At 49.8% G+C, this 26,045-nt stretch overlaps 7 protein-coding genes across 7 annotated transcripts; 3 read left to right on the top strand and 4 right to left on the bottom strand.

Annotated features, from left to right (window-relative positions):
• On the top strand, positions 1-2,283 carry EI90DRAFT_3080894 (uncharacterized protein; the record flags this gene model as incomplete). The annotated part of the gene is made up of 10 exons (XM_039061919.1): positions 1-117; positions 150-164; positions 265-422; positions 1,047-1,165; positions 1,203-1,361; positions 1,418-1,665; positions 1,737-1,871; positions 1,929-2,013; positions 2,064-2,104; positions 2,145-2,283. Exons 3-10 carry the CDS (start codon positions 269-271, stop codon positions 2,281-2,283), a joined length of 1,080 nt encoding a protein of 359 aa, XP_038910270.1. The 5' UTR covers positions 1-117; positions 150-164; positions 265-268.
• Positions 2,284-4,433: 2,150 nt separating this feature from the next.
• On the bottom strand, positions 4,434-4,969 carry EI90DRAFT_3080880 (uncharacterized protein). Its single transcript, XM_039061918.1, has one exon. The coding sequence runs from the start codon at positions 4,859-4,861 to the stop codon at positions 4,505-4,507; it is 357 nt and encodes a 118-aa protein (XP_038910269.1). The 5' UTR covers positions 4,862-4,969; the 3' UTR covers positions 4,434-4,504.
• A 9,090-nt stretch (positions 4,970-14,059) lies between these two features.
• EI90DRAFT_2609449 (uncharacterized protein) lies at positions 14,060-16,620 on the bottom strand. Its single transcript, XM_039053323.1, has 9 exons — positions 16,576-16,620; positions 16,286-16,495; positions 16,060-16,223; positions 15,519-16,007; positions 15,302-15,460; positions 14,987-15,244; positions 14,776-14,930; positions 14,625-14,718; positions 14,060-14,574 (listed from the first exon to the last, which is right to left on the bottom strand). Exons 2-9 carry the CDS (start codon positions 16,434-16,436, stop codon positions 14,134-14,136), a joined length of 1,911 nt encoding a protein of 636 aa, XP_038910268.1. The 5' UTR covers positions 16,437-16,495; positions 16,576-16,620; the 3' UTR covers positions 14,060-14,133.
• Positions 16,621-17,108: 488 nt separating this feature from the next.
• EI90DRAFT_3080848 (uncharacterized protein) lies at positions 17,109-17,905 on the top strand. Its single transcript, XM_039061917.1, has one exon. The coding sequence runs from the start codon at positions 17,198-17,200 to the stop codon at positions 17,531-17,533; it is 336 nt and encodes a 111-aa protein (XP_038910267.1). The 5' UTR covers positions 17,109-17,197; the 3' UTR covers positions 17,534-17,905.
• On the bottom strand, positions 17,684-18,608 carry EI90DRAFT_2609360 (uncharacterized protein). Its single transcript, XM_039053322.1, has one exon. The coding sequence runs from the start codon at positions 18,400-18,402 to the stop codon at positions 17,833-17,835; it is 570 nt and encodes a 189-aa protein (XP_038910266.1). The 5' UTR covers positions 18,403-18,608; the 3' UTR covers positions 17,684-17,832.
• Positions 18,397-18,796, bottom strand: EI90DRAFT_3080840 (uncharacterized protein). The gene has a single exon (XM_039061916.1). It carries the CDS (start codon positions 18,774-18,776, stop codon positions 18,621-18,623), a length of 156 nt encoding a protein of 51 aa, XP_038910265.1. The 5' UTR covers positions 18,777-18,796; the 3' UTR covers positions 18,397-18,620.
• Positions 18,797-19,730: 934 nt separating this feature from the next.
• Positions 19,731-21,044, top strand: EI90DRAFT_3020544 (uncharacterized protein; the record flags this gene model as incomplete). The annotated part of the gene is made up of 5 exons (XM_039057513.1): positions 19,731-19,863; positions 19,962-20,053; positions 20,106-20,504; positions 20,563-20,721; positions 20,811-21,044. The coding sequence occupies 5 exons, from the start codon at positions 19,731-19,733 to the stop codon at positions 21,042-21,044; spliced, it is 1,017 nt and encodes a 338-aa protein (XP_038910264.1).
• Between the last annotated feature and the right edge of the window lie 5,001 nt (positions 21,045-26,045).

The following is a 26,045-nucleotide window of genomic DNA, read 5'->3' as shown; positions in this document are numbered from 1 at the left end:
CACCTTTGCCGCGCGTCTTCTCGAATCTTCGCCTCTGCTCCGTAGACATTGCTCATCTCCCCCACCATTATCGAAGACTTTGACGGGATCAGACATCTCGGCAACGGACGGCTTCAACGCCACGCAACTTAGGGTCTCAAATTATTGAGGATAATCTGCAGTAGGTTGGTGCTCCCAACGGTAATGGCTTTGTCACGAGGCTGACAGGCCTAGCGCCTAGTTTCATTTCCAAGTCATCTTCCACCTTCGATCTCTTCCATCTAGAGACATGAACGTTCCTACATTGGTTCTTCCGGAGGACGAAGGCTCGGCCCAGACCTCTATTACACCTACTGCAACAACGCCAAGCCATCAGGACTCCGGGGATGCGGTTGCTGGCGCCGCTGGGAATACCATCGAAAATTCCATCGATCCCATCGATGGTGAGTGATTTATTTGCGGAGTCCTAGATACTTCCTGTTCAAACGTTCGACCTCCTTATCAGAAGCGATCTCTATGTTATTACCGTCTCAGCGTAGCACCGCCGAAGGATATTTCCATGACACGATCCCCTCCTTCGCTTCAAGCTCGACTTCGCCAAGCTTCGTGCCGGTAGCGATCGAGCCTCCTGCTTTCCCAGAACCAGCCTCGGTTGACGATTTCCTCTTCGAAGTAAGAATCAATACTATGATGCCTTGAATCCTCACTCATCCGAGTTTTAAAGCTTGATGAGGGAATCGAGCCCTCACTCGAGCCTCCCCTGCCCGATGACACATCTTCTACAACGCTCCGTGACCGGCTTAGCGTCCCATTTTCCTGGTCAACACCCACTTTATCCGATGGTTCATCCACAATCGCCCCATCGTTTACATCTTCTGCATCGTTCACATCGTCTTTAAGGAAGAAAGTTGCAAGCATTGCATCGGCAGGCGCTTTCTTCGCCGAATGCTTGGACTCGAAGCCATATCGAATCTTTTCTGTCCGAACGTTCTGCGAAAGCTTATTCAACAGTCGTCGTGCTGCTAATGCCAGGATCGTGTCTGTCCAACGATATGGGGATCTTCAAGGGGTGCCGCATCGATTCCTCATCCTGCATGTCACTCGAGCCGACGGAAGGGAATTCTATCTTCGGTTGGATCGCAGACGGGACCACAAAGTCCCGTTGTGGTTGTTTGGAGTACGGGATGTCTTTACCGCAGCTGAGAGGCGGTACTGCTCAATAGGCTGCTGTTTCTGGCAGACTCGACCACCTTCTTGATTTCACCAACACCAAGTCCGGCGTAGAGGCTGTCATGGTCTTCCCTACTCCTGCTCTTTTGATCGTGGCTGCGCAAATTCTGTATGCTATCGCAGCGGAAGCTCCTGATTACAAGCTAACCAAAGTGAGCGTCGGTGTCCGGCCCTGTTTCATCATCAGTTGACCATTAGTTCCATATAGGAAAATTGTTGGTTTTTCGCCTCCACCGCCCAGGAAATGTTAGTGCGGATGTTTGGGGCAAAGTATGAGAGAGGGTCTCTTAACCATCCCACAATCGGTTCTGAGAGACGAGAACGGATCAAAATCCTGACATATTCGCACATTACAAAAGGCATTAATAACAAATCAGAGACAATCCTAAGATTCGCTCGTTTAATCGCAGACTCAAAGCTAACGACGGCTGTGAAGTTCGTCCTTAACATCACCATGTGAGAGAGTGGCCCTCGTGTCGCATTCACTATAACTGATCCTGTTTGAACCATCAGTCCGCTTATCACAGTTCCCTACCCAACGCTTTCCAAATCTCCACATCCACTCAAGCACTTCTTGCTGTATTGCAGCGGACATTACACGAACACCTGCATGGAATCTATGGAATTAAAGGCGCACGGATCTTCTCAAACTATTTCACCGAGTTAGTAAATCTGAACGGCACTTTGTGCGAAATTCCTGTTAACTTTCTGTTTTCCAGTAAATTAGTTCAGATCATCCCATCGTTGGAACAACTTCGAGGGGGTGTTCCAATATCGAGTATCATAAACCTCTTGGAATTATCTGTATGTGAATCACGCTGTCGGAGTTGTGGACCATCTAATCTCCCCACCAGCTGCGGGAAGGTCTTGCAGTGCATCGCCGATCCTCAGTCATGTACGATTCGCTCAAAAGTGACCTCAATTCATTCTCCAAGCCCTCTCCGGGGAAGGACATGGTGCTCTTCTCGTTGGAGCTGCTTGGGAGATGTGCAGTGCTGGATCAGTTGCCAGCGCTATGGCGTTTCCAAGCAGATGCAGAAATTCCTGATCTCCAACCTGATTTTGAGAGGCTGATGACGACGCAGCTGAAGTTTGTGTGTTGCCATTGGATTACTCTCCTTTGTGAGTCGGACGGGTCCCACGATGGTGAAATAATAAAGGCCCTTTCCGACGCTGTTCCGGCCCTTCCCCACTGGATTGCGGCAATGGGAATCATGGGTGAAATTGACCAAGCGTGCCAAGGCATGAAAGAACTACAGCCATGGCTAGTACGTCAAATATTACTTGGATACTAGCGTAGGGCTCACTTTGGCGTTTTGAAGGTCGGCATTCAAGCAGTCAATAGTATAAGTCACGTAATTCGCGACCTGCTCTGTCTAGTCGAGCGATCCCGGAGTGCATTAGCGGCCTCGTCCTTATCTATACTTGGAAGTAGCCATCCATTTATTCCATCAGGTAGCGCGTTGGATGCAACATTTCCAAAGAAGTGGGCTGCTGAATGCCGTATTGTTTCTCATGGAATGGATAGCAGCCAATCATGGTCACTGCAAGCGGGGATAATCCAGAGCCCAAGTGAACCCTGCTCTGCGGCATTTTCTCCAGATGGCTGTCATCTAGTTTCAGTCTGTGCGGATGACATCGTGCGGATCTGGGATGCGGCGACGAGAGCGCTTCTTCGGGAAATGAAGGGACATACTGATGGGGCCGATTCCGTTGCATATTCACCAGATGGCATTCATCTGGCCTCGGCATCGGATGATTGTACTGTGCGGTTCTGGGATGCGGTAACGGGAGCATGCCTTCGAGAACTGAAGGGGCATACTGACGTGGTGAGATTTGTGACATTTTCCCCTGATGGCCTTCGTCTGGCCTCGGCCTCGCACGATCGCACTGTGCGAGTTTGGGATACAGCAACAGGGGAGCCCCTCCGGGAATTGAAGCATAACTTGGTCTATTCTGTTTCCTTTTCACCAGATGGGCGTTATCTAGCAGCAGATGGTATGCATGTGCGTATCTGGGATGTATCGACAGGAGCGCTTTTTCGAACACTGGAGGGACATGCCTTGGGCGTCCATTTTGTGAAGTTTTCACCAGATGGATGTTATCTGGCCTCAGGTTCGTCGGATAGTACCATACATGTCTGGCATGCGGCAACAGGAGTCCTGCTTCGAGCACTGAGTGGACATACTACTAGAATCAACTCCCTGGATTTTTCACCGGATGGCCGTGACTTGGCCTCGGCTTCAGATGACCACACAGTGCACATCTGGGATGCGGCAACAGGAGCACCTCTTCGAGAGCTGAATACTGGTCGGGTTTGGTCCGTGAATTTTTCGCCGGATGGTTGTTATCTGACCTCGGCATCTCGGGATGACACTCTACGTGTCTGGGATGTGACAATGGAAGCACCCCCTCGAGGGCCAAAGGCAACGAAAGGTCATGTTGGCACCATTTCCTGTGTGGAGTTTTCGCCTGATGGCTGCCATCTTGTTTCAGCCTCCAAGGGTGGCAGAGTGCGTGCCTGGGACATTGCCGACAGGAGGTGCATTGGGCAGAAACAGCTCAATTTTCGTCCCTACCATATTTTATTTTCCATCGATCCTTAACACTCCACATTCAAGGTCGGAAAGAGACGAAACATTTCAGCTTCCCGGAGTTGGGCGACGTATCCAACCCAAGTTCAACATCCTTCCGCAAATCTTCACCATCCCATCTCTTTCTTCATCACACTGCTCTTTGCATTGAGCGTGAAAACCTTGCCCTGCACATTTGTTGGCTACCCGACTACTTCAAGCCTAGCTCTGTAATCGCGGAACACGGTAATCATGTTAGCATTGGTGGAGAGAGAGGGATGATCGCATTCCTCAATTTAGATGGACTTGTACCCCCCTCCGTTTAGCACTTGCGTGGTATGACCACGTTGGTTTTAACTTTGCTGGGCATATACAAGGATCGCAACTGCCAATACTAATTTCCAACTTGGCTAATTTTTAACTTTTAGCGATCAGAGGCGAACCTTTCAGAGTTTATTACATATTAGCAGGCTCTTGGGATATGCATGTAATTGCTCCTTTTGACGTGTTGAATTGACATCATCATTTCCTTGCGTCATCCCAATGTCCCGTTCATGATGACCAATCCTGATTATCCGATTCCCTGTGGACCTGAAATCACTTAATGAACACTTAGCCTCTCATCGGGCATTATATAAGATCCGCACTCGGATACCTGAACAGGTAAATCTACCACTGGGCTAACTTACAGGGAGTGTGAGAGACGGTAAAAATGGAGGAAATCATGCATATGAATATTGAGAAGGGTACGTAAGACCCCAATTTGATGTGCAGAACCTAGGAATTTGTGTAGGATCCCTTGCGGATGGTCTGCAAGCGAATATGGGGTAGAATGGAGATGTTCCACCGAGGGGTGTCATGCAGCATCCATACCGTGCCACAGGTTTATAGGAGGGCACATAGTGATTGAGAGTGGACGATACTGGGACGAAGAGGTGGAGAATAACTAGGAGTGGACTCGTGTACCGGAGATTGGCCAGCTTGCATAGTGGGTCTATCATGGAGTATCCAGGAGGTGTTGAACCCAACGCCCCCGGGCTGATCAAGCACAGCATGCCGAGATTCGCGCTGGTGTTCATACACTCAGTCTGCTCGCAGCACACAGTGGACTTGACAGTGACAGAGGACGGGCTTGGCCCCTGTAGCCTTCGTGGGATCCGGCTCAGATCTCAAGTGCTTGGCATGGCTGTGGCTTTCAACTGGAGATTCTCGATTTGGGAACCTCTTGCCATTAAATGGCTGGCCGTCCAATACATGTGTGTTACTCGATTCCGCACAGACACTACATACAGGCGCACATCTCAGGCACGAAGCTTTGGTGTGAGTATGGATATGCTCTGCTGCCTAGCTGCAGTACACTCAGCAATAGGATCAAGTCCGACAGAGCTTCTTCCCTGCCTACATACATTACCAATGTAGTTCCACACCCTCACCGTGCATCTTCTCAAATCTTCGCCTCTCTGCTCCGTAGACATTGCCAATCTCCCCCCATCATTCTGATAAATATCAAGAATTTTAACTGGACTGGATATCCCGACCACAACTTCGACGCCACTTGAAGACTCAAATTGTTGAGGATAATCTGCAGTCGGTTGGTAGCTTTTGCTCTTTTTCCTGTTGGAGGAACAACCTCGAAGCATGTATTTACTATTGTTTTGTGGTAATACCTTCCTAAAAAAGAGTCCACTATATTCTCGTCCAGCCGCCCTCAACTTGTTTCTCTCTATATTTCCCTCTGCTTGGCTCCCAACGGTGATGGCCATATCACAATGTTGACAGCTCTGGCACCTAGTTCTATTTCCAAGTCATCATCTTCTGCCTCCAATTTCTTCTACCTGTCAGAACCGTGCAAAGCTTCGCCGATGATAGCCATCGGCAACCGAACATTGGCCACTAATGATACAGGCATCCTACTCATGACCAAGCTTTAGTGAGGATTAACCTCACTGATCTCGAGGCCAAGGCTACTTAGGCGAGTGGGCCGGGATTTCAGCTTCAACGACTCAGGGAGGAGTGTTGTGCCTCGTTCTCGACGCGGTCCCGATACTTCAGAAGGCAGAGGTAGCACACCAGTTAGAAAACACGGCAGACGAAAAAGTCGCCGAAGCCTTGGTGGAAGCACCAAGAAAAGACGCCTTGGGGAAATACACGAAAGTACCCAAGGAAAACAAGGACAAAGGGAAGAAGGACCAAAAGTCCATCGAAACCCAGTCCCCCTTGTTTGATGCGAAATTCCGCATCTCAAAAGACGCGGGAAAATACCCTGCAAACAGACCGCTCTCAATGAAGAGAATGCTAACGGCTCACATAAAAATAGCAGGCATAAAAGCCTATGTGCTATTCGATAGTGGAGCCGAAACGGATGCTTTATCGCCGGACTTTGTCTGCGCGGTCCACATCCCAATTCTCCAATTGGAGAACCCAGTCGTCCTTCAAATGGGGACGAAAGGAACAAGATCACAGATCCTGTTCGGAACCAATGTGGACGTTGAAATCAATGGCCACATAGAAAAACACTACTTCGATGTAATAAACATTGACAGATATGACGTCATCTTCGGTGCCCCCTGGTTAAACAAAAACCAGGTAAGCTTAGACTTCCGGTCCCACAAAGTGAGAACGGCAAACAAGGGCAACATAGACACCCTTGGAATAAGCGAAGACTGTGTGACGAGATCACGCGGATGGAAAACTTGAGCAAGAGCCCGAGAACAACCAAAAAAGAAGCCCCCCTGACAGGGAGGCGGGATCGAAACACACCTCAGGGTAATCACAAGAAAATACCCTGAAGGTTGGCCCAATCCTAGTCCGGAAGGACTAGAACTTCCAGACGTACCACACCTGGAAGGTCTCTCCATGAACAACCCCGAGTTTGAAATACTCAGGGAGTGGTGGAGAGAAAAATTTGAAACCGTAATGGTGCCAGCGCCATTAGAAATGCCCCCCCTGAGGGAGGTGAACCATCGAATCCTGTTGAAGGATCCGAACAAGAAATTTCAGGAAAACACCCCAGGATGTCCCGCAGCACTGCAGGAAGCACTAGCGACCAAAATAGATCGCTATGTAAAAGCAGGATGGCCCCAGCTGCAGTCGTGTCGTCCCCGTGATCGCATCCGGCCTTGGGGCTGCGCCCGCTTCGGGTATGGAGGGTGGTCGTGCAGCACTTGACCTCTGGGCCATCGTCTGCGTGCCTGCACTCTGACCTCCGGGCTGCGCTCCTCCGGGTATGCGGGTGGTAGCGCCAAGGTAGCGGCAATAGTGGGAGAGTCCCAGGGGATCCGGTAGGGTCTACACCCCGCTCCTCACCCTCCCTCTAATGCCACTTCGCCCCGAAGTGGCTAAACCTCAAAAACCCCCTCTCCCCTCCTCTGCACATGGTGGTCCGTTGCCTAGGACACTGGGCTCCTCTTCAGGGGTGGATGGGGAAAGTATGGAAAGGAAAAAATTTTTCGGGGTGGGTAGCGGGTATGCGGTAAAGATAGTCGGGCCCGAGACTGGGCCATGCGGGGTCGCATGTGGAAAACAACTCTCCCCCAAGTGCATCTTGCACACTGGGGAGTCCGGGTGCGTGGACAGTGGGGCTACCTGATGTGGGCTGAGCACCACCCTCCCTCTGTGCCGCATTCCCAAGCGGTCACAGCAGGGGACCTTGGGCTCCTTCGTCAACTCCTATCCTTCCTGTCAGGGCCCGGCCTTTGTCCGGGGGCGGCCCTACCTCAGAACTGGACACTTGCGGTGTCCCAGGCAGCCAGGTGCTGGATCTTACCCCAAGCTCCTCGAACTCAAGTTCGTAACGTGACTAAGGGTAGGAGCCGAGCATGTTCCCGCGATGTGGAAAAGGTGTCACGTGGGTTAAGGCGAGTTGCTCGCCTTGACCCACGTGATTTTTCCTGCGGGTTCGCGTGCGGGCTGTAGTTGCGAAAGGTGTGTGAAGATGGGAGGATCAGGGAAGTGGGGGGAGGTCAGGGAAGGTGGTTCTGGGGTTGTATGGTCAGGTGTGGTTGCCCTGACACTTCCCTTCTCATGTCCATCCTCCATTGAAATTCTAATGTCAAACTCTCTCCTGGGTGCCCGGCACCGCAGGGAGTCGGGTCCGTGAGCCATAGCGGGTCCGTGATGCGGCTGGGATACACAACCCTCCCTCTATGCCGCATGCCTAAGCGGCCATAGCAGGGATCCTGGGCACTCTCACCAGCGGCATCCATTCCCTCTCATGCTCATTCTCCGTCATGAATCCAAAAAATGCGCTTGCGTGTGCATGCGACTCTCAGTCGCAAGTGAAAGCGGGGGTGGGTGGTCTCATCCAGGTTATCTTGGGCATCTGCGGTTACGAGGCTGGCAGCGGGTGGGTGACCCCGTTTCCAGAGTGCTTTTCGGCCAGTTCGTTGGCAGCAGTCGGGCGGCTTTGTCTCCCTAGCGCATTCAGCGAGGTGTCCGGGTAGCGGTGGGATAATGTGGGGGACCGGGTGGGTAGTCTCTAGTGGGTCATCATTCTTGCATCTGCAGTTACGAGGCTGGCAGTGGGTAGGTGACCCCGTTTCCAGAGTGCCTTTCGGCCGGTACGTCGGCAGCAGTCGGGCGGCTATGTCTCCTTAGCGCGTTCAGCGAGGTGTCTGGGAAGCGGTGGGATGACCCTCAACTCAACCTCACAGATTGGAACACAATCTGTGGGACAGCGTTGCAAGGGGCTGGGATAGGGAATGGGAGTGTGGTTGTATCGCAGGTAATGAATGTGTAATGGTCTGGGGGAAGTGATGACGTGGCATGGCTGCCACTCGAAAATCGCGTGTTCGGCCCGTGCCCAGCTCCGACTCAGTCCGGGCTCTCATGGCCCATGCGGGACATCCTAGGTGGGCAGGGGCGAAGGTTGAAACCTTCTTCTGCTGTCAGGGGACGGACCCTGGGTCCCCATGACCCCTCTCTCTATAGCCCACAGCCCAACCCGTAACAGCCTAGTCTCAAGGCAAAGAGCTACTGTGGGTAAGAAAGTGATATAAACAAAGGGGCAAGTAGATACACTTGCCTACTGTGGGTAAGAAAGTGAGAAGAAGGTTAACTTCTCACTTTCCCACAGTGGCCCCAATATGGCGAAAACTTCCGGGGATACCCGGAAGTCACATGAGGTGGGATCCGGGGTCGGATCATGCGGCGCACGGAGCGTGCGGCACAGGAAGTGTGCGGGAAGTGGAGCGGGTCCGGACGCGGGTCCGGGTCCAGGCTAAGTCAGGGTATGTGCCCTGACACGCACCCCCGCCTCCGCTGGGCAATACACTCGCCTGCCCTGCAGAGCCCACCTTCGGGCCTATCCCTCCTTTCCATTTCTGGGTTAACGCCTGCCTTTCCGCTAACCCCGCGAACCGACTTGTTGGTAATATTCAGTCGGCTAATGTTTAAACCCCGTTAGCTCCGCTCCGTTCGGCTCCGCCAATTGCGGACCCATCCCCGCTGTAACCATATATATATCCCACTTGTACATAGGTTACACCCCAGTAGTAAAATCAACTAGAGTTACCCCCCTAGGTTCTAATTGCCAGTCAGTAAGTTAGGGCATGGACGTGTCACTAGGCACAGCGCTCTTGGCAGAAGTCGCTGAGGCCGAAGCCCTCCGTTACGGAGACATTCCTTTGTCTCAAATCTGGTCTCTGACAAATGAGGGGGGAATGAGGGGGGATATAGAGGGAAATGAGGAAAATTTGAAAAATAGGGACTTCTAAAAAGTTGAAAAAAATAATTAGGGAAAAAATCAAAAAAATTCAGGAACTGTAGTGCCTTTGAAGTGCTTTCAGGATATATAATTATTTGCAAAATCAAGGAAGAAATGATGGAGAAAAATGGAAAATACTTTTGGAGACCCGAGAAATAATGAGAACTGAATTGATGGGAAAGTCTGAAAATTGAATAGGAAAGTGAGGGGAAGCCTTGTAGCATTGTTATTTTCTGCTGTTCTGATTTTTCCCGATTCTTCTTGGTCTCATTCCCAGCTGCTCCTCAATACTCCAGGAAGCTCCTGAAAGCTCCTGGGAGGGTCCAGGAGCAGCTGGGAGTGAGACCAAGAACAATCAGGAAAAATCAGAACAGCAGAAAATAACAATGCTTACAAGGCTTCCCCTCACTTTCCTATTCAATTTTCAGACTTTCCCATCAATTCAGTTCTCATTATTTCTCGGGTCTCCGAAAGTATTTTCCATTTTTCTCCATCATTTCTTCCTCAATTTTGCAAATAATTATATGTCCTGAAAGCACTTTAAAGGCACTATAGTTCCTGAATTTTTTTTTGATTTTTCCCTAATTTTTTTTTCAACTTTTTAGAGACCAAAATTTTCCTCCCACTGCTCCTGGCACATTACATACTCCTCACCACTCCCAGCTGCTCCTGAACCCCCTCCCAGGACTATTGGCTCCAGGAGTGCCCAATCTGCTGTTTTGTCTCCCACATGCTCCAGCCACTCTTGATGCTCTGGAGCATAACGGACTTTTGCTGATGTGTGATGCCGACACAAGTCTGCAAAGGGATGCAGGAATCAGCATGGTGCTGATGAGTCTGCAACAGAGGGTGGTCTGTCAGTGCTGTCATAAAAGGACAGCATGATGGCCAGCAAGATACGGAGGGGAGTGTTGACCTGACCAGAGGTGTCAAGGACAACCAGAAATGGACAGAGGTTGCAGAAGGTGCGGAAGCGGTGCATGGTCGATAGAACAGACATCGGGTTGGGGCTGGTATGGATGGGTTCAGGTTGGCGGAATCGCCTGTCGGCATTGATTCGCCGCTGACGGAGCCCTGGGATTTGTCAGTTGTGACAAGTGGCCACTATGTATCGAATGGTCCCTGCACGAAGGGCAGCAAGGACTGCTTGACGGTCACTGTCATCCATTTCTGCGTGAAATGGAGATACCATTTTTGTCGCTGCTTTGCAACACTGGGTCACATCCATCCAAGGTAGTCCCTCTGCTAGTTCCACCACAAGCCACTGACAAAGTGTCATCACTTTTTCAATGGTACGGCACGCAAACAAGGTCGGGGTCAGATCAATCGGTGAATTGATAACTTGTGGAATGACCCAAGCAAGGTCCGGAAATGTTGTGCTTTCGGTGGAATTGAGAAGGAACCGAGCACAATATTTCAAGTCAGGGCAGTCAATCGGTAGTTTAATGTTATGGAACTGATTCTTCTTGAACCCTAGGATCCCCTGGACTTTGGTGCGGGAGTCCTCATGAAGGGAAGCTGACATCGCAAGGAAAGTGATGCGTGTGGGTAATCGCATGCGCAGTTCACATAGTCTCAAGTAGTCCTTTCGGAATGACAATCCCCATTGAAGTACAAGGTGGACTTCATCTATGAAGACAAACCCGAGCTTCCGTATGAAACATTCATTGCGGAATAGTTTGGCCACTGGTGGGCTCTGAAGCATCTCTGGGCCCATCCCAATCACATCCCATATTCCATCGCTAATTTCCCTCCACAGATCCCGTCCTTCTCTGGCAGCCATTGAGGCTAGGATGCTTGCACTCACTCCGATGAAGCGGACACCCTTCTGACGTGCCTTGAACTCCTAGATTTCTATTTGGTCCGTAAGTGCGGCATGATATTGAAGACAGATACTGACTTGGTCAATTATTAGTGACTCGGTTGGGTAGATGACAATGGCAATGTGATCCTTTCCTGCGACTTCGCGGGCAATAACCGGTGCTAGGGTGAGGATTGACTTCCCGCTTCCAGTCCTAAATGTAAGGAACACTTCCTGTCCTTTGAATAGGTCGAGGGAATGTGAAATTTGCCATGGTCGGGGCTCCTTAATTCCCAGCCATTCCGCCAATATTGCACCCATCCATTCTTCGGAGCGAGTCTCAAATCGTCTCAAACTCTGACGGAGCTCATCAAGCTTCTTGTCATACTCATTACACTTGAGAGATGATGCATCATGGAGGATCAAAGCACTCATATGGCAAATTTTCGGCGTGAGGAGAAATGAGAACCCGAGATGTCCCGACACGTGATCTTTTGTATTGGATAACAAACTGGGAAATGGATACAAGAGACCCTTTACGAGCCTTCGCAACAATTCAATAAAAATCCGCATAGTGAACCCATCAAGTTAGTCCCAGACTAAGTCCGCTCCTAGTTATTCTCCACCTCTTCATCCCAGTCTCGTCACTCTCAATCACTATGTGCCCTCCTATAAACCTGTGGCACGGTATGGACGCTGCGTGACACCCCTCGGTCCATTCTACCCCGTCATATTCGCTTACAGACCATCCGCAAGGGACCCTACACAAATTCCTAGGTTCTGCACATCAAATTGGGGTCTTACATACCCCTCTCAATATTCATGTGCATGATTTCCTCCATTTTTACCGTCTCTCACTCTCCCTGTAAATTAGCCCAGTAGTAGATTTACCTGTTCAGGTATCCTAGTGCGGACCTTATATAATGCCCGATGAGAGGCTAAGTGTTCATTCATGAGGTGCAGGTCCCCAGGGAATCGGATAATCAGGGTTGGTCATCATGAACGGGGCATTGGGATGACACAAGGAAATGATGATATCAATTCAACACGTCAAAAGGAGCAATTACATGCATATGCCAAGAGCCCGTTAATATGTAGTAAACTGGTTCGCCTCCGGTCGCTAAAAGTTAAAAATTAAAAACACCGGTTAAGTTAGAAATTAGTATTGGCAGTTGCGATCCTTGTATATGCCCAGCAAACGTGGTCGTCATACCACGCAAGTGCTAAATGGAGGGGGGTACAAGTCCGTCTAAATTGATGAATGCAATCATCCCTCCCTCTCCACCAATGCTGACATGGTTACCGTGTTCCGCGATTGGACAGCTAGGCTTGAAGTAGTCGGGTAGCCAACAGATGTGCAGGGAAAGGTTTTCGCGCTTGATGCAAAGAGCATTATGATCAAGAAAGAGATGGGATGGTAAAGATTTGCGGAAAGATGTTGAAATTGGGTTGGATATCCCGCTTAACTTTGGAAAGCTGAAATGTTTTGTGTCTTTCTGACCTCGGACGCGAAGTGTTGAGGCATCGGTGGAAAATAGCATTTGGTAGGGACGAAAGTTCTCATTGAGCTGTGTCTGCTCAATGCAACTCCTGTCGGCAATGTCCCAGGCACACACTCTGCCATCCTTGGAAGCCGAAACAAGATGGCGTCCATCAGGCGAAAATTCCACACAGGAAATGGTGTCAACATGACCTTTCGTTGCCTTTGGCCCTCGAGTGGGTGATTCCATCGTTGCATCCCAGACATGTACAGTGCCATCCAAAGATGCCGAGGCCAGATAACAACCATCTGGCGAAAAATTCACGGAGGAAACCCAACTAGTATGCCCTTTCAGCTCTCGAAGAGGCGCTCCTGTTGCCACATCCCAGATGCGCACTGTGCTGTCGTCTGAGGCCGAGGCCAGATGATGGCCATCCGGCGAGAAATCCAAGGAGTTGACATCACTGGTATGTCCCTTCAGCTCTTGAAGCGGGACTCCTGTTGCCACATTCCAAACATGTATGGTATTATCCGATAAGGCTGAGGCCAGATAACATCCATCTGGCGAAAACTTCACAAAATAGACGCTGGAGGCATGTTCCTCCAGTGTTCGAAAAAGCGCTCCTGTCGATGCATCCCAGATATGCACGTTGGTACCATCTGAGGCTAGATAACGCCCATCTGGTGAAAAGGAAACAGAATAGGGAATGGCATCATGATCCTTCAATTCCCGGAGGAGCTCGCCTGTTGCTGTATCCCAAACTCGCACAGTGCGATCGTACGAGGCCGAGGCCAGACGAAGGCCATCAGGGGAAAATGTCACAAAGCTCACCACGCCAGTATGCCCCTTCAGTTCTCGAAGGCATGCTCCCGTTACCGCATCCCAGGACCGCACAGTACAATCATCCAATGCCGAGGCCAGATGAATGCCATCTGGTGAATATGCAACGGAATTGGCCTCACGAGGATGTCCCTTCATTTCCCGAAGAAGCACTCTCGTCGCCGCATCCCAGATCCGCACAACACCATCCGCACAGGCTGAGACTAGATGACAGCCATCTGGAGAAAATACCACAGAGCTGGGTCCACTTGGGCTGTGGATTATCCCCGCTTGCGGTGACCATGGTTGGCTGCTATCCATTCCATAAGAAACAATACGGCATTCAACAGCCCACTTCTTTGGAAATGTTGCATCTAACGGGCTACCTGATGGAATAAATGGATGGCTACTTCCAAGTATAGATAAGGACGAGGCCGCTAATGCACTCCGGGATCGCTCGACTAGACAGAGCAGGTCACGAATTACGTGACTTATACTATTGACTGCTTGAATGCCGACCTTCAAAACGCCAAAGTGAGCCATACGCTAGTATCCAAGTAATTTTTGACGTACTAGCCATCGCTGTAGTTCTTTCATGCCTTGGCACGCTTGGTCAATTTCACCCATGATTCCCATTGCCGCAATCCAGTGGAGAAGGGCTGGGACAGTGCCGGAAAGGGCCTTCATTATTTCATCGTCCTGGGACTTGCCCGACTTACAAAGGAGAGTAATCCAATGACGGCACACAAACTTCAGCTGCGTCGTCATCAGCCTCTCAAACTCCGGTTGGAAATCAGGAATTTCTGCATCTACTTGGAAATGCCATAGCGTTGGCAACCGATCCAGCACTGCACATCGCCCAAGCAGCTTCAATGCAAAAAGTACCATGTCTTTCCGCGGGGAGAGCTCAAAAAATGGAACCAGGTCATCTTTGAGCGAATCATAGGTAACTGAGGAACGCCGATGCAGTGTAAGACCCTCCTGCAGCTAATGGACAGATGAGACGGTTCGCGACTCCGACAGCAAGATCTGCACACCGATGAATCCAAGAAGCCTATGATAGATGATATCGAAGTGATGATATCATCTTCTTGAGGTTGTTCCGGGGACGGGAGCATCTGACTCAATTCACTGGAAGACAGAAGTTAGCATTGCGTGAAAAGTGCAGTCCACACCATGTTTACTAACTCGGCGAAACTGTTTGCGAATATCCGTGCACCTTGAATCCCATAACATCCATGGAGGTGTTCGTGTAACGCCTGCTGCAGCGCAGCGTGGATTCCTTGGATGGACGAGAGGACTTGAAATGCATTGGGTGGGGAAAACCTCTGATATGCAGACTCCTGCCTCAAACCGATCAGTTACGGTGATTAGCATGGCACACGGGCCATTCTCTCACATGGTGATGTTTTATAGCGTCAAGGACGGACTTAACAGTCTTCGCCAACGTTGAGTCTGCGATTAAACGAGAGAATTTTAGAATTGTCTCTGAATTGTCATTAATTTCTTTCGCAATGTGCGGATATGTCAAAACTTTGATGGGGTTTCGTCTCTTAGCACCGATTGTGGGATGGTTAAGAAGCCCTTTCTCATACTTCGCCCCAAACATCCGCATCAACATTTCCTGAATGATGGAAGCGAAAAACCAACAGTTTTCCTACACGTAGTGAGTGGATCAACAGATGATAGCACAGGGTCAGACACTGGCACTTACTTTGGTTAGCTTGTAACCAGGAGATTCCGCTGCAACAGCATACAGAATTTGCGCAGCCGCGATCAAAGGAGCAGGAGTAGGGAAGACCATGACAGCCTCTACGCCGGACTTGGTGTTGGTGAAATCAAGAAGGTGGTCGAGTCTGCCAGAAACAGCAGCCTATCGAGTAGCACCGCCTCTTAGCTGCGGTAAAGACATCAAAGGGTTTGTTAAATACCGTATCTATCGCGTGTGACGTTCCCAAATCCCGTACTCCAAACAACCACAACGGGACTTTGTGGTCCCGTCTGCGATCCAACCGAAGATAGAATTCCCTTCCGTCGGCTCGAGTGACATGCAGGATGAGAAATCGATGCGGCACCCCTTGAAGATCGCCATATCGTCGAACGGACACAATCCTGGCATTTGCAGCACGACGACTGTTGAATAAACTTTCGCAGAACGTTCGGACAGAAAAGATTCGATATGGCTTCGAGTCCAAGCATTCGGCGAGGAAAGCGCCTGCCGACGCAATGCTTGCAACTTTCTTCCTTAAAGACGATGTGAACGATGCAGAAGATGTAAAAGATGGGGCGATTGTGGATGAACCATCGGATAAAGTGGGTGTTGACCCGGAAAATGGGACGTTAAGTTGGTCACGAAGCGTTGTAGAAGATGTGTCATCGGGCAGAGGAGGCTCGAGTGAGGGCTCGATTCCCTCATCAAGCTTTAAAACTCGGATGAGTGAGGATTCAAGGCATCATAATATTGATTCTTACTTCGAAGAGAAAATCGTCGACCGAGGCAGGTTCTGGGAAATCAGGAGGCTCGGTCGCTACCGGCAAAACGCTTGGCGAAGTCGAGCTTGAAGCGAAGGAGGGGATCGTGTCATGGAAATATCCTTCGGGGCCACGCTGAGACGGTAATAACATAGCGATCGCTTCTGATAAGGAGGTCGACGGCTTGAACAAGAAGGACCCAAGGCTCTGAAAATAGCTGACTCACTATCGACGGAATTGGTGGCATATTCGGTGGTGTTTCCAGCGCCAGTAACAACATTTCCGGAGTCCTGGTGGTTTGGCGTTGTTGCAGTGGACGTACTAGAAGTCTGGGCCGAGCCCTCGTCCTCCGGAAGAACCAATGTAGGAACGTCCATGTCTCTAGATAGAAGAGATCGAAGGTGGAGGATGATTTGGAAATGGAACTAGGCACGCGCTAGGCTTGTCAGCATTGTGACAAAGCCATCACCGTTGGGAGCCGCAGCGGAGGAAAAAAAGAGCAAGGTATCAACCTACTGCAAATTATCTGAGACCTTAAGTTGTGTGGCGTTGAGGCCGTCCGTCGCCGAGGTGTCCGATCCCGTCAAAATTATTATCAGGAATGGTGGGGGAGATCAGCAATGTCTACGAAGCAGAGGCGAAGACGTGCGGCAAAGGTGGGGGTATTAGGGAAATGACCACGTGGATGCAGGCAGGGAAAGAAGCTCTTCATTTGCTTGTGAAGGTTGGACCTAATCCCATTGCGGAATATTACTGAGTGTACCGAAAAAGGTACGGATGGGCGGCGAAGCACATGCATACCCACACCATAACTGCTCAACGGTTCATGAGGACGCCCGAGATATGCGCTTGCATGTAGTTTCCGGGTGCAGTCGAGCAAGACATGTATCGAACGGCTATTGGCAAGAGGTTCCCAAATCGAGCATCCCCAGTTGAAGGCCACAGCCATTCGTATCGGGGAGGTCCGTCGGCCCTGGACCCAAATAACACCCAACAACTAACCGCAACGTTAACTGGAGGATTTGTTGTGCGCACTGAGCACGACATACCATTGTTCATGTTCTACTTCCTCGTTTCAGTATCGTCCGTCGATCCTGCTGTATGGCGTCATGTAAGCCTGAGGCATGTCGTAGCTTAGATGCCGCTCTTCCTCCTGTCTGGGGCCGCCCTCCCGTTCGAAGCAGATGCGTTTCGATTTGATTCTATATCGTGCTCCCCCTTCTCAGGCGGAATCTGCCAAACAAGACGACGCAAGGGGCCACTCCATGCGCTTTCTTTTTCCAACGTTCAAGCATACGTCCATCCTAGTCATCGACTAACCGTGTGCGGAGGCGGCGTGAGATTCGAACCGATGTGGCTGTTTTCCCTTCAGGCTCTAGACGGATCACCTGCTCTCCTGACGTCTTTTCCTACTGAAAGCGGTAGTGGTCCTTTGCATACCACGCTGATCAGCTGTCCAAAACATCGGCTCTGAGTGGTTCAACCGAGTAGCATCGACATTATCAGCGCATGGCTGCAGTGCACGCGTATTTTGAGATGCTCGCTACTTCTGGTGCGCCATGACACATCCGGCCCATTGCTTCGCCGGCTCCACTCGGCGGTTACAGTGGCGTTGAGTGGAGTAGAGTGGCGCTACAATTTGGCTACAATGGCCCTTCTGGTCGACCTCGGTTAGCGTTTGCCAGATTAATATACACTCTCCAGGGTTGCCCTGTTGGACTGGCGACATGTACATGCTGTTCTGACCACGCCAAAGTCACTATTGGAATAGATTTATCTTACGCAGTCCTCATGTGCTGCCAAGTTGCCCTGGTTCTGCTTCATCGTGACTTTGACACGATGCTGGAAACCGCGACTAAGGATGAGGAGAGTGTGGCTTAATTCGTTCACAGCCCAACATCCCTCTAGTCCATGTCGCGTCCATGTACAATCCGGCGATTCCTCATGACATGCCACACATATTACAATTTGACCCTCTCTTCCTCTGCACCCCCCTTTGGTGAATGTTTGTGCAACATTAACCCAGACCCGGGGCTCAAAATATTCATACCATGAATATCCATACGCCCCCGAGGGCACACTCCCTGGCACCTTGCCACTTGGATCGATTGCGATGCGTTGCGCATGTTTGATATGTCTGATGAGATAGTTAGATTCTGCGTAGTGAATGATACGATCTTTCGCGCCGTGGATGACTAGGATGGGAATCGATAATGGTATGGAGGGGAGAAGAGGGCGAGTGTCAGTGTTGCGGACCTGAAATGACAATGACATCAAGAGAAAGTACCGATAAGGCCTGGCGAGCTGCACGGCAATAACAAGATGAAGATGAGTCACCCTCATGCGATTGCATCTTCCGCCATCGGTAACGTGGTAGTTTCTTCCCGCTTGCTCGTCTTCACTATAGAAGCTCCGAAATCTCTACATGAGGCCGGTCTGCATTCGTGAGCCATCAACTCGTTCATATAACCCATACCGGTGATCGAACACCAATACTAACACAGCGCATGAAAGCGAGCAAAACGCCATTAGAAAAAATTAACAGCCTACCAGGTCTCAATTTACTGAAGCATGCTGAGAGTTTCCCAATCTTCATATCGCCCTAACATACCATTGATGAGGACAATGGGGCGGACACCTCTCTTCAGGTGATCGGCTCCTAGTATCTCGTACCCCAACTGCGCTCCATTCGCAAGAGGAAAAACCTGGGGTGTCATGATGTTGACCCGCGGCAAGGCTATTCCCGGATATTCCCATGCCTCACCAAATCATGTGGCCGACACTATCAACAGAGCTGTCAGTGTCAAAGCTCCGAAAGCAGGCCTCGCGAATCCACCCTACATCAAGACCACGTAGTGTGACGGGTAAGTGCGAACATAGTGATATAAATGCTCGTGTCGGTATATACTCTACTGGTATGAGTCATACCAGATGACCTGCTCTTGAATTGGACCGTCTCGCGTGTAAAAACCGTGAATTGTGAATCATGCGCCCAAGATAAGGCCCCGAACAATATGGAAACCCTGAGAATTTACTCCTTCGCCTCCCTATCCATAATCTCTTTCGTCTTTTCTATTCTAGGCGGATGCTGTCCTTTCCCGTCTTCGGACAGGGGCAGTGATTGTTGAATGGGTTCCCACGGGGATGAGAGTGGTCAAACGGGTCAATATTTAGTGAGCGCACCAGTGCAGTTACTCAGACGCTTATATACTATCTAAGACGGTAGGATGGCTGGTAACCCCAGACACCTCTTTATATTGACTAAGTCACGAGTACTAGGTTAGGTGTCCGAGATACAAGTATCCGCCGCCCAGCTTGGTACACTCAGTAATATTCCGCAATGGGGTTAAGTCCGACCTTCATAAGCAAATGGAGTACTTCTTCCCTGCCTGCATAGCCTTACACGTGGTCGTTTTCCCAATACCACCCTTACCGCGCGTCTTCTTGAATCTTCGCCTCTCTGCTCCGTAGACATTGCCGATCGCCCCACCATTCCTAATATCTCGACGACGGACGGTTTCGCAACTTAAGGGCTCGGATAATCTGTGGTAGGTTCGTACCTTGCTCTCTGCTGCGGCTCCCAACCGTGATGGCTTTGTCACGATGCTAACAGACCTAGCCCCTAGTTTTATTTCCAAGTCATCTTCCACCTTCGATCTCTGTCTAGAGACATGGACGCTTCTATATTGGTTCTTCCGGAGGACGAGGGCTCGGCCCAGGCCTCTATTACACCTACTGCAACAACGTCAAGCCATCAGAACTCCGGAAATGCTGTTGCTGGCACTGCTGGGAATACCATAAATAGTGAGTGATTTATTTGTGGAGTCCTAGGTACTTCCTGTTCAATCCTTCGACCTCCTTATCAGAAGCGATCTCTATGTTATTACCATCTCAGCATTTAGCTGCCGAAGGGTCTTTCCATGACACGATCCCGGCAGCCACCGAGCCTCTCGCTTTTCCAGAATCAGCCTCGGTCGACGATTTTCTCACCGACGTAAGAATCGATTTTATGGTGCCTTGAGCTCTCACTCATCCGAGTTTTAAAGCTTGATGAAGGCATCGAGCCCTCACTCGAGCCTACTTTATCCGATTCTTCATCCACAATTGCCCCATCCTTTGCATCTTCTACGATCAAGAAAGTCACAAGCATTGCATCAGCAGCCGCTTTCTTCGCCGAATGCTTGGACTCGAGGCCCTATCGAATTTTTTCTGTGCGGACGTTCTGCGAGAGCTTAGTTAACAGTCGTCGTGCTGCTAATGCCAGGATCGTGTCCGTTCAACGATATGGGGATCTTCAAGGGGTGCCACATCGATTTCTCATCATGCATGTTACTCGAGCCGATGGAAGGGAGTTCTACCTTCGGTTGGATCGCAGACGGGACCGCCAAGTTTCCTGGCTGTTGTTTGGCGTACGGGATTTGGGAACGTCACGCGCGATAGATACGGTGTGTAACGAACCCTTGGATGTCTTTACCGCAGCTAAGAGGTAGTACTACTCGATAGGCTGCAGTTTCTGGTAGACTCGACCACCTTCTTGACCACACCAACAAGAAGTCGGGCGTAGAGGCCATCATGATCTTCCCTGCTCCCGTTCCTCTGATCGCGGCTGCGCAAGTTCTGTACGCGATCGCAGCAGAATCTCCTGATTACAAGCTAACCAAAGTAAGCATCAATGTCCGACCAGGTGCCATCATCAGTGATCCACTAACTACGTATAGGAAAATTGTTGGTTTTTCGCTTCCGTCATTCAGGAAATGTTGCTGCGGAGGTTCGGGGCAAAGTATGAGAGAGGATCTCTTAACCATCCCACAATCGGTGCTGAGAGACGAGACCGCATCACAGTTCTGACATATTCGCACATCGCAAAAGACATTAATGCCAAAACGGAGACAGTCATAAAATTCGCTGATTTAATGGAAAATTCAAGGCTAACGAAAGCTGTGAAGTCTTTTATCGATACTGTAAACTACCATGTGAGAGAATAGCCTGCGTGCCGCCATTCGCCGTCACTGATTCGGTTGGAGCTATCAGCGTGCTTATCACAGTTCCCCACCCAACACATTCCAAATCTCCACATCCACCCAAGCTCTCCTTGCCGCATTGCAACGGACATTACACGAACACCTACATGGGCTCTATGGAACCCAAGGCGCACGGATCTTCCGAAACGATTTCACCGAGTTAGTACATTAATTGGTTATTCCACTGTGAACGGCCTATTTTACGCAACTGCCGCGAACTTTCTGTTTTCTAGTAAATTAGTTCAGATCCTCCCATCATTGGAACAACTTCAAGAGGATAATCTCACTACTCCAATATCGAGTATCATACACCTCTTGGAATCATCTGTATGTGGATCACACTGGAGTCGGAGTTGTGAACTGTCTAATCTATCCACTAGCTGCAAGAGGCTCTTGCACTGCATCGCCCTTCCTCAGTCACCTATGATTCGCTCAAAAGTGACCTGGATCCATTTTTTGAGCTCTCTCCAGGGAAAGACACGGTGCTTTTCGCACTGGAGCTGCTTGGGCGATGTACAGTGCTGGATCAGTTGCCAACGTTATGGCGTTTTCAAGTAGATGCAGAAATTCCTGATCTCCAACCTGAGTTTGAGAGGCTGATGACGACGCCGCTGAAGTTTGTGTGCCGTCATTGGATTACTCTCCTTTGTAAGTCGGACGAGTCCCACGACGATGAAATAATGAAGGCCCTTTCCGATGCTGTCCCGGCGCTTCTGCACTGGATTGCGGCAATGGGAATCATGGGTGAAATTGACCAAGCATGCCAAGGCATGAAAGAACTACAGCGATGGCTAGTATGTGAAACATTACTTGGGTACTAGTGTATGGCTCACTTTGGTGTTTTGAAGGCCGACATTCCAACAGTCAATAGTGTAGGTCACGTAATTCGGGACCTGCTCTGTCTAGTCGAGCGATCCCGGAGTGCATTAGCGGCCTCGTCCTTATCTATACTTGGAAGTGGCCTTTCATTTATTCCATCAGGTAGTGCATTGGATGCAACATTTCCGACGAAGTGGGCTGTTGAATGCCGTATTGTTTCTCATGGAACGGATAGCAGCCAACCATGGTCACCCCAAGCAGGGATAATCCACAGCCCAAGTGAATCCCACTCTGTGGTATTTTCTCCAGATGGCTGTCATCTAGTCTCAGCCTGTGCGGACGGCGTTGTGCGGATCTGGGATGCGGCGACGAGAGCGCTTCTTCGGGAAATGAAGGGACATACTCGTCAGGCCAATTCCGTTGCATATTCACCAGATGGCATTTATCTGGCCTCAGCATCGGATGATTGTACTGTGCGGTTCTGGGATGCGGTAACGGGAGCGAGCCTTCGAGAAATGAACGGACATACTGACAGTGTAAATTTTGTGACATTTTCCCCTGATGGCCTTCGTCTTGCCTCGGCCTCGAACGACCACACTGTGCGAGTTTGGGATACAGCAACAGGGGAGCTCCTCCGGGAATTGAACGGTCATAATTCTATTGTTCGGTCCGTTTCCTTTTCACCAGATGGGCGTTATCTAGCCTCAGATGATACCAACGTGCGTATCTGGGATGCATCGACCGGTGCACTTGTTCGGACATTGGGGGAACATGATTTCTGTGCCTATTTTGTGAAGTTTTCACCAGATGGGTGTTATCTGGCCTCAGGCTTGTGGGGTGGGGCTGTACATGTCTGGAATGTGGAAACAGGAGTCCTGCTTCGAAAACTGAGCAGACATACTAGTAGTATCAGATCTCTGCATTTTTCACCAAGTGGGCGTCACTTAGTATCGGCTTCAGATGACCACACGATGCGCATCTGGGACGTGGCAACAGGAGCACCTCTTCGAGAGCTGAAAGGGCATACTAGTTTGGTTTGGTCCGTGAATTTTTCGCCAGATGGTTGTCATCTGGCCTCGGCATCTGGGGATGGCACTCTATGTGTCTGGGATGTGACAATGGAAGCACCCCCTCAGGGGCCGAAAGCAATGAAAGGTCATGTTGACACCATCTCCTCTGTGGAATTTTCACCTGATGGATGCCATCTTGTTTCGGCCTCCAAGGATGGCAGAGTGTGTGTCTGGGACATTGCCGACAGGAGCTGTGTTTTGCGGAAACAGCTCAATCGGGGCTTTCACCCCTACCAAATGTCATTTTCCGCTGACACCTTGATGCTCTGCATCCAAGGTCGGAACGCAACAAAACATTTCAGCTTTCCAAAGTTAAGCAATGTATCCAGCCCAATTTCAACATCCTTCCATGAATCTTCACCATCACATCTCTTTCTTGATCACAATGCTCTTTGCATCAAGCGTGAAAAACTTGTGCTGCATGTTTGTTGGCTACCTGACTACTTCAAGCCTAGCTGTCAAATTGTGGAAAATGGTAACCATGTCAGCATTGGTGGAGGGGGGGGGATGATTGCATTTGTCAATTTAGACAGACTTGTTCCTCCCTCCATTTAGCACTTACAGTCCTAACCCAGCCAATGCACACCCAATTTTACCTTGTGTTCCCACGGTGCTCACACATCGACAACAACACCAATGGGCATGATTATTGGAGATAATGTACATTAGATAGTTTTCCAAATAATATCAAAAGTTGGAGATCAAGTGATAAAAAATGGAGTAAAGTGTGAATCTTTACCATGGTGCATTTTATATTGAAAAGTGCATTCAATGCAACAAACTACTTGCCATCATCCTCTGAAGTGAGTCCATACTCACTTGAGCCCCCTGGGGCCCCGAGTCCACCATTAACACTCCCTTCAATCTCTTCCTCCGAATTCAGGGTCCATTACTAGTGCCCAAACCTCTGTGTGCATGGCAACATGTGGCCTCTGTGGAGGTTTCTCACTGTCATATCCCAAATCTTCCACCTCCCTCTGCCCTATCCCTATATGACTCCTATGACCTCCACCAGCCCTCCCAATCTCTCTCTCTGCTGCCTCTGGTCGATGCCAATGACCCTAGGACTACCTCCTCCTTTGACTCTCTCCCACTCTGCCTCCCATCTACGTCTGCATCACCTCTGGACCTCCACCACCATACCTCCACCTCCTCAGACCCCTTGTTCGAAGGAGATGTGCCTGCTTGTTGTTGATAAATCTCAACTTGCCTATCCCCATTCCTATATTACCTCCAGTCTTGATAATCTTTATTGTTTTATCATTTGATATTTTCTACAACCCCAATCTTTTGGACTACAACTTCCGGGTTCCAGACCTTTCCGGATGCCTTTCTCTGTAGTTCCCTGCTTGTTCATAGACATTTCCAGACCTTGCCATTCAGTTGGCTTTTAATTCTCTCACTCCACAAACCTCAGATGTAATTCAGGCTTTTTGCCTATTCCTTATTTGTCTTGTGGATTCTTTTCTATTTACTTCCCCTTCCCCTTGGTAACCTTTGTTTACCTTCAGATCCAATTGTTTCCACTATATGTATGTGCATACCCCTCTAGTAAATAGTTCTCCCCCAGTTATAATATAAACAGTCTTGAGCCCCTCCAAACCCTCCTCCAGGATGTCTATTGTGTTGAAAGAGGGCTCACGGCTCTCTATGCCGACACAGCTTGTGGGGGACAACTCTCCCTAAACTCTACTTTCTCCCTTGACTTCGCTATGCTCGATCCTTAACTCCGGTGTGGGTTCTCCAGGATTTCCCCAAGGTCTGGGCTCAGCGTCCACTACTCACTCATTGTGAGCTAGACCACTCCCCTTATTCCTACTGTTGGAATTCCACTCACTCACACCCACTCTAGCATGTCCTAGCACCTTAGAGAAATTGGGGGAGGGGAGAACTTCTTTTCAAAAATCTGGTATGTATGTACAGGATTATATCTAATAATTATTTTTAGAAAGAATAGATGGCAAATATTGGTGCCATATGGCACCTGGGTACCTGATTAGGCGAAATAATAAAAAAGGGTAACAGTAACAATAAAAGAATATCAATCAATAACTGAAATGATGGCAAAATATGAAAATATAAGAAAATAAGCGATTTCTCAACGTGTCATATCCATACAATCCTGACCTCCACTCCGGGCTCCTGGAACTCCAAACTCCGACTTCCGGAGCCCTACTTCCCTTCCGTCACCTTCTCCTTGCCGACTCCCAAGAGGTTACCCCACCTCCGGCTCCAACACCACCTTCGGTCCAACTCCGGAACATTCCAGGTCCGACCCCAACCTCGACACCTTCCAGACGAGTATGCAACACCTATGCTCCCAACTCCGGACCTCTGCTCCGGAATCCCGTTTGCATCTCCGCCTCCGGAACCTCCGGTCTTAGCTCCGACCTCGGACTTTGACCCCACCTCCGCTTATACCCATTGTATTGGTTAGCTCATTCCATTTAATTACGTTTGCCAATATTCCGGAGTTTAACCTCCGAGTTCGGACTTTCCAGACTTACTCCAGACCTTGCAACTATTGCATTGTCCATTTCAATTCTGCTATTCTCCCTCATTCCTATTTGGGCTGCTGCTTCCTTTCTATTCAGTCAGCTAGCCATTCCCCACTCCCAACCTCCTTCCTTCCTCCTTGGGCCTTGGCCCTTCATTCCTCCTTTGAGAAACACCATTGAGTCAAACCCTTGACCCTTGGTGTTGTTCCTCTTTCCATCTCCCTTTGTCTCCTTTCGTCCTACCCTCACTCCTTTTGATTCCGGACCCCTCCTTATATACAATGTACATAGTAACTTGTAACCTCAGTCCGAAATCAACCTGAAATGCCCCCAAGAGACTTTCCCTCTGCTAGATCCGAAATTAGGGACCCCCAGGACAACCAGCAATGGCACAGCGCTCCGCCTGAGTCGCTGAGGCCGAGGTCCTTCCATGCTAAGTCTCCGATTCCACTCCGGAGTTGTCCGAATCCACCTGGTTCTAACAGTGGCCCCTTTTCTTGTCCCTCCACCTCATTATCAACCTCGTTCACAATTTCCCAATCTTTTACCTTGTCCTTCAGGAAAAAAGTTGCAAGCAT

Source organism: Cantharellus anzutake (genome assembly GCF_015039405.1).
Source record: "Cantharellus anzutake strain C23 chromosome Unknown EI90scaffold_83, whole genome shotgun sequence".
NCBI lineage: Eukaryota > Fungi > Basidiomycota > Agaricomycetes > Cantharellales > Hydnaceae > Cantharellus > Cantharellus anzutake.
Note: the sequence above shows the minus strand (reverse complement) of the source record. Positions and strands in the feature narration are given on the sequence as shown.